The sequence below is a fragment of the Stegastes partitus genome, unplaced genomic scaffold (assembly GCF_000690725.1).
Source record: "Stegastes partitus isolate 25-593 unplaced genomic scaffold, Stegastes_partitus-1.0.2 Scaffold402, whole genome shotgun sequence".
In the NCBI taxonomy this organism is placed as follows: Eukaryota; Metazoa; Chordata; class Actinopteri; family Pomacentridae; genus Stegastes; species Stegastes partitus.
In genome coordinates, this window is record NW_007578133.1 from 164301 (window position 1) to 175171 (window position 10871).

General features: G+C 40.5%; 1 protein-coding gene and 2 non-coding genes across 4 annotated transcripts in view; 1 reads left to right on the forward strand and 2 right to left on the reverse strand.

Annotated features, from left to right (window-relative positions):
- fgd5a (FYVE, RhoGEF and PH domain containing 5a) overlaps positions 1 to 4543 on the forward strand; it is a 41385-nt gene extending 36842 nt beyond the window's left edge. Inside the window, exons 19-21 of one of the 2 annotated variants that reach the window (XM_008285425.1) lie at positions 1134 to 1262; positions 1590 to 1744; positions 2884 to 4543. In XM_008285425.1, coding sequence (XP_008283647.1) covers positions 1134 to 1262; positions 1590 to 1744; positions 2884 to 2920 — 321 coding nt within the window. In that variant the 3' untranslated portion in view covers positions 2921 to 4543. The remainder of the gene's footprint in view (positions 1 to 1133; positions 1263 to 1589; positions 1745 to 2883) is intronic. The other variant, XM_008285426.1, reaches the window with a different exon arrangement.
- Positions 24 to 95, reverse strand: trnae-cuc (transfer RNA glutamic acid (anticodon CUC)). Its single transcript has one exon. It is a non-coding gene; the product is annotated as a tRNA-Glu (tRNA).
- On the reverse strand, positions 1794 to 1865 carry trnae-cuc (transfer RNA glutamic acid (anticodon CUC)). The gene has a single exon. It is a non-coding gene; the product is annotated as a tRNA-Glu (tRNA).
- Positions 4544 to 10871: the final 6328 nt, after the last annotated feature.

The window sequence follows — 10871 nt, forward strand, 5'->3', positions numbered from 1 at the left end:
ATTGATGAGTAAGTAAAGAGGTGTTCCCTGACCGGGAATCGAACCCGGGCCGCGGCGGTGAGAGCGCCGAATCCTAGCCACTAGACCACCAGGGAACTGATAACATGGCCAGACGTGTACTGTAATGTCTGGAGTTATAACAGCTGAAGTTGCTTGGTGTGGTGCTCCATGGTTACCATGGTTACCAGGGTGGCGTCATTTAAATTCCTTGGGGTACACATCTCCGAAGATCTCACTTGGTCCACCAACACTAAAGCAGAGGGTCATAACCACAGCCCAAAAGACCATAGGCTGCCCTCTGCCCTCCCTGGAAGAGCTCGCCGACTCCTGCTGCCTCTCCAGGTCCAGGTCCATTCTCAAAGACTCCGCCCACCCAGCCCACCACCTGTTAAACCTGCTTCCCTCCGGCAGGCAGTTCAGGTCAATAAATGCCCGCACTACCAGACTTTCCAGCAGCTTTTTCCCCTGGGCCATACGCTCACTAAAAAGAAACAATATCCCTCTGCAGACATTGGCCACACACCACCCCAACACCTCGCCCCCCCTCATCTGCCATGATCAACTGTATCTCTGCACATTGTTGCATTTGAGCACTTTATCACTCGGCACTTTATCGCTAGGCACTTTACAGTCTGCTGCTGCTATGGTTGCTATACTCCTATACACTTGTGCAGGAGAGCGTCTTGTTTTGTCGACGAGGGAGGGGGGATTAGCATTTTGTGGGGGGGTGTAGTGTATGGACTTAGGTGGGAGTATATGAGTGAGAGAGGGTGTGCTGTCCTTGGGGCTGGGTGAGAGGATGTGTGAGAGAGAGAGTATGAAGGGGGTTTCTTCTGTCTTTTTATATATTTCTTAATCTTTATTAGTCTCAAAGCACTGACCAAGAGTGGCAACTCTAATTTCATTGTGTTTGATACTATGTGTTTTATGCAATGACAAATAAAGCTTCTATTCTGTTGTATTCAGAAGGGTTCACTTCATCTCTCTACACTCTATCTTCAGGATTTGGACATATAACAGGAGCGTAATGCCATCCTAGACCTGTATTTAATCCCTGATTTATAAATTTCCAAGGTTTCAGTTGTGCATCTGCGTTCCTGTCTGTGTGTCTAATATATCGCAAACTTCATCAGGTGTCACTCGGTGTGGAAGGCTCCACCATGAGCGGCAGCCTGCAGCGCCGGAAGAAGAGCAAAAGGAAGTGGAAGCGTCTGTGGTTCCTTCTCAAAGACAAGGTGCTCTACACCTTCACAGCCCGTGAGGTGAGGGGGCACAGAGTCTCCCACACCAGCCCCGAAACACCCACACACACTGTCGCATCTTCTCACAATGTTTATCCAATCCCACTCCTCCTCTGGTCAATGCATGACAACTACTTAACCCACATATTTCCGCTTGTCTACCTTTTCCAACCTCATGGGCACAACACTTAAAGCCTAATCAAGGGATTCTCTGTGCTCTCTCTCTCTCTCTTCCTCTTGACAAGTGCTTTGTACTTCTTGGAGCATGACATAATTTTTTGCTTATTGCATCTGACAGCAAGATTGTTGTGTTTAACTTGTGCTGTGTTTGATGTTTCATTTCTTCAGGACAAAGTGGCTTCGGAGAGTCTTCCTCTGCAGGGCTTCACCATCAAGCTGACCGAGAGGCCAGAGGGGGAAGAGAGCAGCAACGTATTCCATTTGTACCACAAGAAGACGCTCTATTACACCTTCAGAGCTGATGATCAACACACTGCACGCAGGTCAGCACCAGTTTTTATGCACTGTGACTTCTTGTTGCTTAAAAGCTCATTCCCTGACCGGGAATCGAACCCGGGCCGCGGCGGTGAGAGCGCCGAATCCTAACCACTAGACCACCAGGGAGCTGTGTGTGCAGCCATGTCCAGAAGATTGCTGTCCAAAATATTTGCTATTTCTTTAATTTGTTAACTTTATCTGTATGTATGTGCTGAGATGTGCTGAGATGTTTTGGAAAAATGTGTGTGAAAGATGGCTAAAGGCTTCGGCTCTGCACTAGTCTGATTAATATGTGGCAATTTGTGTCATTCCTATGCGGCTGCTAACCAATCAAGTTGGCAGACTGTGTTCATTAAAAGGCCTTAGCTTTATTTATCTCTTCCAACTGAATTTTAGCTGTATAAAAGGCACCAATTATTATATCTGGCCATGACAGTTTATTTGGATCGGCTTGTTACTCACTGACAGCCTCATTATCTAGGGTTTGTCTTGTAAAAAGAGTTCGAAAAGATGCATATTCGTATTCACACCAGCAGTTGTGAAAAAGAGAATGTTGATAAGCAGCCAATATCGGTTTTTAGTTTTTTTTAATCAAGATTATTTGTTTATCTGTCAATATCAGATGTTTTTTTGCAAAATTCTGTCGCACTTTACATCAATACCAGGCTGTTAATTCAAAAGTACTTTACAGGAGAAGGGGATGAGTATACGAAAGAGACATAGTTACCAAATGTAAAATGAGAGAGAAATCACTAAACGAAGTGGCGAAAACATTAAGTTGTAAATTCAAAACAACAAAACCCTTCGTATCATCATCCGATAAATATGTGATTTATTGGTCATAATGGTTAAAGCTAATGAGCAAAAGTGTTCTGGAGAGAGTGAGTTGATGAGGTTTCGTTTTGTTTTTGCCATGTAGCAGTTTTAATGGAGCACTGGCACAATTTAGTACTATACTTCCACAAAGTTTAAGGATAACAGCAGAGGTTGAGATCTCTTGACCTCTGATCAGTATCTGCTTCCAAAAGCTGTGGATCTCTCGCTGCCTTTTAAATTCCCACTCCTTCTGTAATTCAGCCCAAGCCAAACAAAAAGACAGAAATGATGGTAAAAAGTCTTAACGTTCCATCGCTTTGTGTTTCAGGTGGGTCAATGCCATGGAGGAAGCTACTGTTTTATAGCACCTGCTCAGTTAAACGACTAAACCCTGCTGTCTGTGACTGCTAGACCTCCTTCGTGGAGCACAACATAGCTACCTGCTGCATCTGAACTCAGACCACCACTATCGATTCATCACATTTGTGGGATATTAAGCAACAGTTAAATCACCAGAGGGATTTTAGACAAAGCTGCCACCCTGTGGTGAGGAGGTGAAACTGACGGGAGTCAGAAGAAAGCTACTGTGAGAAGGAAAGAAGTGGAAAGCTGGAGTATGGTGTAACACAAAAAAAAAGATCTCTGGTTCCCAATGTTCTAATGGATTTTACAGGAGCCTTTACTTTTCAGGAGCAGCTTGGATTCATTAAATACAACATCTGAGCACCTCAGAGAGAACATTTCCTTCCCTCTGCTTCACCTTTTGTTACAATGGCCATCCCGCAAAAGGCCACAACATTTCCAACTTTGCTGTGTCTTCTACCAGAGTGTCCACTGGATCATTAAACCACTCTTCAACACCACATCCTTGCAGTTATGTTTGAGACAATTTCACTCTGCAATGACATTAAAAACAAAAAAAGAAAGAAAACAGTAGTATTCATATCTTGTAAAAGGGAAAATATTTGCCAGTGTTTTAGAGAGATATTTGTTATTCTGAATATATATTGTGAAGTATACACTGCAGATATTGAAGTGAATGAATTATATGATTTATTTGTATAAAAACTGTGCTATACGATGTTCTGAGTAAGGGTTCTTTTTAACCATCACAATATGTGTGCATTATATTTCTTGTGGCGTTTTACACAGTGTTACTCTTGTATTGAATACACAAAGCTACAGAATGACCCTCAGCATGCCAACCAATCAGAAGTATTTCTTTACTGATGAACACTTTTGAAGATGATTTCTATTTTAACCTGTAGGTTTTTAAATCTTTTTGAAATTTGTCATACACTTCTGAAGTGCCAATTGCTTTCTTCCAGTTGAATGCAGTGCAAGTTGCAATTGTTGATGAATGTGCCTGAAATGAAATTGTACTCCTCATTCTTTATGTTATCACAGTACTGTACGGGGAGACCTTGCTTTTTATCTACTCTTATGTACTTTGAGGTTTTAGTATTTTGAACAGTTCAGTTACTGTCTAGTAACATAAGAATATAGTATTGTGCCATTTTTATTCATGCCTTTTCATGCTGTATATATTCCGCTTGATAAAAATCCATCTTTATCCACTTCAGCTTCGCAGAAACCATTGATAAATGCCAAACTACCTACAGTATGATGTCCTTTCAGTGTTAGAGTGATCTGAGCCACTTGTGTTTTCAGCATCAAAGAAGACACTGGAACTTCATTTTTCACTCCCGTTTCATCATAATCAGATATAGTTTCTCTTAAATAACCTACCTAGAGGCATCATCTGTTCCATTCAGGTTGCAGCTGTACTACACGTGATCCTTTACCCGTCAAACAGCATTATTTCTAAAGCACACATTCGTTCATCAAGTACTGTTCAGCTTTTCTACCTGTTTCCTATGGCTCACACCTATAGCGTTATTATGGATTGTACCTCTAACATATAGTGCATTGTAAATGTTTATGTATATAGATACGTATTAAAAAAATAAACTACTTAAAAAACTTAATGGCCTTTCACAGTGTGGTGCTGTAGGTTTGTTCTTACACACAAATCTGCCTCTTTAAGTTCTGTTAACAAGAGAGGACACATAGTAGTCCTTGTATAAATGCTATCTTTGTGAATTTGCTGAAAATATAGAAATGTTCTCCTTTGTTTTCTATTTAAGGGCGTGTCTGACAGAGCAGAATAAGATGGATTTCTTAAAATATATGCACAGTATAGGATGAAATCCACTCAGATATGGACACACAGTCACTCCTCTTTGACTGAATCAGCAATAATAATAGCTTTTGTGCAGGTTTTCATGTTGTGTCTATCCCTTGTTGGGGATAAACGCCAGGATGAGACTGAAATAAGTACATTCTGTACCTCTGCTTCTCTATTGTTTGCAGTGCTGGCAAAAAAGAAGGAAAAAAAACGTTTGATGAAACATTTTTGTTATCCAGCAGAGGGCAGCAGGACATCAACAGATCTCATTTGAATTGTATGTACTAACTCATGACTGAACCAGCTGCTCCTCCTTGATGCTCCTCAATCACTGTCTGACCTCCAGCTCACTGTAAATGTGGGGAATGTTTGAGTTCATTGAAGACCAATATGGTTCGAGGAACAATTAAAAAAGGTGAACATGATAAAGTTCATCCATCCATCCATCTATTATCTATACTCTGCTTAATCCTCACTAGGGTAATGGGGGAAGAAGCCAGAGAACCCAGAGAGAACCCACACTACATGGGGAGAACATGCAAACTCCACGCAAAAAAAAATCCCAGGTGTCCTCACCAGGACATGAACTGGTGACCTTCTTGCTGCAACTCAACGGTGCTAACCACCGAGCAGTGCAAAAAGTTTATCAGCAGGCTTATCAATGTTTTCCATCACGGAAAGAAAATTGACATCTAATACTAAGAATTATCTTTTATTAAGGTTAGAAAAAATGAAGTGAAAGTGAAAAAGATTAATTACAGAAGATTGTAATGTTATTTGGTACAAAGTCGAGCTGTGTTTATTATTTACAGGGTGCCCATCTTTATGTTCTAGATATACTGAGTCTTTCTAACACATACGCTGTGCATTGAAGTAGATCCAACGATTATTTTTAGTTACTTTTAACTTAAAAAGTGTAAATCTTGGAGATTGCATTTGTTATTAATTTAAAACTCTATACAGAAATGTATTTAGTTTTACAGACCTAAATTGACTTTGCAAAGCTTCACTTGTGGACACTTTCACACTGCAGCGTTTTATAAAATGCTGTGAGGAAGTTTTTCAAGTAAGAGAAGGTGACTACCACTGAGCAGAGAGACCGGCAATCATAAAGTCCCAACCGACATCGTGTAATAACCAGGATGTGTCCATTAAACCATTAAACACCACTGTGAGGTCTTCAGGTTAAGAGTCTCTTGTCAGCGTTGAGACATACATCATTTCTTATGGCTGAGAAGCTACATCCCATCACTTCTGTGACACTGATTGACCCAAAGGGGGAAACATATATCTTTGGCCGCCTTTTTTTTTTTACAGCTAAGAGGCACCATTACTATTGGCTGTTGCATTATTGTGGATTTAATTTTGCACACTTCTGCCAGAACAGATCATCACCAGTCTTCCCTTTTTTTCCCCCAGCTTTTCACTTTCAAGCCACCACCAGACTGCTGAGCAATAGAAGCCGTCTCGGTTAGGTTAATTAGCCATACAAAAGACTCCCACATCCCCAAAACAACAGAGAACGGTCCGGCGACTGGGAAAGCAGTGGGAATAGCGTGAATATTTAAAGACAAAGAAATAGCACAAAAGATTTTGGCCTATTTCTTTTTTAACATTTGCAATATTAATGGGCGCGAGTTAGCCAGCTTAGGCCCTACGTAGGAGCTTACTAAAGAAAAAAAAAAAAAGGACGTGACTTTAATTTATCAGCCTGTGCAGCTCCTTTGATAATTCATAGCAGACATCTGGTTTGCTCATTAATAATTTTAAAGTGTTCACTACACAGATAATGAGGAAGTAAAGAAGGAAAGAGTTTTCTGAGGACGCTGTTACTGGATGCAGAGTTCAAGACCAAAAGATCATTTCCAATTAGACGACTAAAGATGAAGAGATTGGATGTTAGTCAGAAAATAGGCAGAAGAGAAAGTAGGAAGATTGGGGTTGCTCTAGATACGTGATCCCAGGAGTGTCAATGACCCAATACGTACTTGAAGTAACAAAAGAAAGAGAGAAGTGAGAACAGCATTGAAAGCTGGGAAAGTTGTTCATTTCCTTCATACACCTGAAACTTTAAGCACACCTTGTTTCACATCTCGATCTTGAACTCTTGCCCCAAGACACACGGAAACAAATTTACAAAAAAACGTTTCCCTCTGCAGCCGGGGGAACCAAAGCTGCAGAAAGTGATTAGGTAACCGCCTGCACGTTTAAATCGATAGCCTTCAGTTTCTGTAGTCTCGGCAAATTGCAAGGAAAGGACCTCTAAAAATAGTGAAAGAACAACCTCTCCTTGTGCACACTTGAAAGCTTCCAATCTGCATCCAGGAGGTCAATAATAAGTCAGAAACTCAATATGAGCGCTTGGATTGCATTGCCAGAACTCCTGTTTTCTGCAGGCCCAAATGTGCAGAATCAAACAGAGGAAACCGACAATTACAACGCAAAGCGAGCACACGTGTCATGAGATTAAAGTGGAAAAACTAGCCAATGTTTTAATGATGTTTCAAAATCAGAAAGTGATACTGCTATTGTTTACCGGGATGTCAAAGGGAGTGCAAGCAGGTTAGCAACACCCCATGCTTTTATCTCCAAGTCTTGTTCTAGTGCATTATTAAAGACACATCTGATAAATGTCTGAGTGTTTTTGATGAGGAATCCATCGGATGCACAGCGGCATTGCTGTAGAATCTGCTGCACAGTAGAGGATGTAAAGTGTAAATGACAGCATATAATAGGCAGCTGAGTACACTAATGGACAAAGTGTACCAAAGCCCTGCTGTTATTCAAGCTGTACGTGTTATCTGCTTTGGTGGCGGGCACATTTTTAAACCAGAGACAACACAAACACTTGTAGATGTGTGTGTTGTTGTTTTTTTCTGACAGTGTCTAAAGGCATAGCCCCAACTTGCCATGTATGTGCTCAGCCAACTCTGTCAAAAAACTGCTGTACCTCAAGGCCATTTAAATGAAGCAATAGTTAAACTGGTCTTCCAACTTCAACAGCACAGCCTTGAAACATGAAAAAGGCATAAGACTGTGCAGAGAACTGGGAAGAAAAGAAAAAAAAGCTGAGGAGAGAGAAATGAGGACAGATAGAAAAAGGCAGATTTAGTCTGTGGCATGTCTCTTGATGAAAGGACCGTTTTTCTCCTGTTTTGGGGATTGTTTTTTCGTTCCTCCCTCCCTCCCTTCCTGCCTCCCTCGGTCTGTTCCTCTCATTACTCACTGTGATGTTTGCCCTGGCACTGCTGGGATGGCAGAAATGGCCATCACAACAGGAACCGTCTGGGTCCCCAGCCCGGATGCGAGTCTAATTCACACAGAAAAAAAATGAAGCTTGGTAGGTTTTGCTGTGTCATATCACGCTTCTTGTGTTTCTGCTGTGAAATTACACAACCCACAGAGGCTCATCGACTGTCAAGTTTATCCCTCTCGAAGTGCACAAACTGGTAAAACCTCCAAGTAGAATTCCTACAGCCAACAATGTCGTCTCTAATTTAAACTTTAAAGCCGCGAGGGGTAATTTTGCTCTCCGGCAATAGCAGGTGTTGCAGAGAAAGAACTTTGTACCACTTTGACCTACATTTCTTCCATTACAGGGGAGGTGCTTTTTCTTGCTTTCTCGTGTTGAGAAGAAAATCCTGCTTCCCCAATCTGATGCAGTTCCTGTTGAACCAGAACCCCCGGCCATGACAAAACACCCAGAGGAGTTATTAAAGTGCAAATCCACTGGCTATCAGTTAGGAAACCCAGAGGCAGGTTTAATTGATGGGAGTGGCAGGTACAAATGAGTGACCAAAAGGTTGTGTTAGTTTTAGTGAGTGGAAACTTCTTTTTATAGCTGGTGCAGCATGAAGTCATCGGGGATGATAAATAGTTTTCCAGGAAGTGAAAATAGTGGAAAGAAAAGTCAGATTTTCCTGTCATGTGACTGAGAGTTTTCTTTTTTTTGTTTGTGTTGGTGTTTTGTTTTTAATAAAAGCGACAATCTGATTTAAATAAATAAATAAAATCTTGGAATTCAGAAGAATAGAAAAGTCTTTATTGATCATACCAATTTGAAGTGATTGAAATCAAAATGTGCTTGGCTGCAAATCTGTGTTGAACTCTTTAGGAGGGAGAGATTTTTTGTTGTTGTTGTTGTTGTTCTGATAACATCCATTGTCCTTTAGTTTTAACCCCGCGCTCCAAATACTTGTGGTGGTGACGAGGTGGTGAGCAATTCCTCGGTTTTGCTCAGTAATCTCTGTCAGCATTCAACCCTGATCCCCAATCCTGTACGTCATTGTTATACCCTTTTTGGAGCTATAAATAGCCCGCTAGGAGCAGAGACAGACCGCCTAAATATACCAGCCCATTCTCTCTTATAGTCATGCAGTTTTGGTGGGTGGGGGCTGATGACTCAGCACCACGTGGATCAATGTGCTTTGTGTAGGCTGGAAATGTAGAGGTGCTGTGGGCAGGGCCAGTATGGAAATGCATGGCTGCTTGGATCAGCTCATAAACTCTACTAAACATGCATAAATACCTTTGTGAAAAGAGTTTTAGAGCATCAGACTGAGGGTATTTTGGTAAACTGAGCACATTTACGCCTGCTCTCACTTGGTTGCGCCCCTCCTGTGGGCTGTTTGAGGGGTTAAGGGCAAAGCTAGGGGGAGTTTAGGGTAAAGGTTTGGACTGTGCAGTTAGTCGTGGGGATTTAAGGTTAGAATAAGGGGCTTGGGGATAAATTGCATCACTGAATGTCCTCACTAAGATAGACATATGAAAGGCCTGTGTGTGCAACAAGCAGATGGAACAGAGATAGGCCAGCTGTGTATCTGAGCATACACATTGCTTTGATTTCCTGCCTTGCTTGTTCTGCCAAATTTCCATTTTTCACAGGAGGGATGAAAAAAAAGAAAAATAGGGGACATTTGCGCTCAGTGTGCAACTGCAGAACTTCTCATTCACATCCTTGTTTTGCTTTTCAACACTGATACGGTGTCAGGTTCAGGTCGAGGTGTTAGAAGGTGAATCATGGGAACATACAGACTGACAGACAGAAGCCACTTTCAGGTGGAAAATATTAGGTTTCAGATGTTGCTGTTTGAAACAAGAAGAGGGAACGCATTACTCCCACTCTGGAAGGTCCCTGCACTGGCTTCTATTAAATTATAGGACTGGATTTAAGATGCTTCCGATTGTCTATAAGTCTCCGAATAGTCTTGGACCAAAACATATTTGGAAATTGTTGAGTTAGTTAATTATACAATGGAGTTTAATTCCACACTATTATTCACATATGCATTCATATACTACTTGTCTTCCGTCTTTTTTGCTGTTTTAGTCAATTTGCATTAATTTTTCTATAAAGTTGTGTACTTTATGCAATAAGTCTGTACTGTTTTATTGTCATTTGCTTAGTTTAAATGTACTGTTTTTTGTGTGCGTTTTATCTTTTACACGTTTTTATTTTTTTTAATCTTTTCCTGCTATTTAAGTTCATTAGTTTGAATATTATCCATACATTTGCATGCATTTTATTTAACAAGTGTTTACTGTTTTTATTTTATTTTATTTTTTTAATTTAACTTTACTGTGTTGTATTTTGTATTTTATCCTTCACGTTCTTATTTTTCGTACCTTTTATCTTTTCCCTCTGTTTTAGTCAATCAGTTTGAATCATTCTCTGAATTTGTGTATTGTTATTTACTCTGCTGTACTATTTTGTATTATATATTTTACATATTCTATTCTATTTGTTTTGTAACCTTTGCCTGTAAGGCACTTTGAATACGCTCTTTGTATTATAAGGTGCTTTACAGATAAACCTGCTTGGCTGCCATCCAGTCCTTTCCGGCTTAGTTTAACTTGTAAGTGAGTAAGAGAATACCCCCCTTTTAAGATAAGATAAGATAAATTTTTATTGATCCCTCACCAGGGAAATTTACATGTTGCAGCAGCTAGATACAAATGAAGCATGAAGGAAGAAGAATGAGAATTTAAAAAGCACAATACAGCTAAAAATAAAGATATAAAAAAGACAATGTACGTCTTTCACATGAACAGATGAGGCATGATGGTGAATTTACATATGGTTATGTATAGATATGACAGGGTGAATTTACATTTGGATATATGCAGGT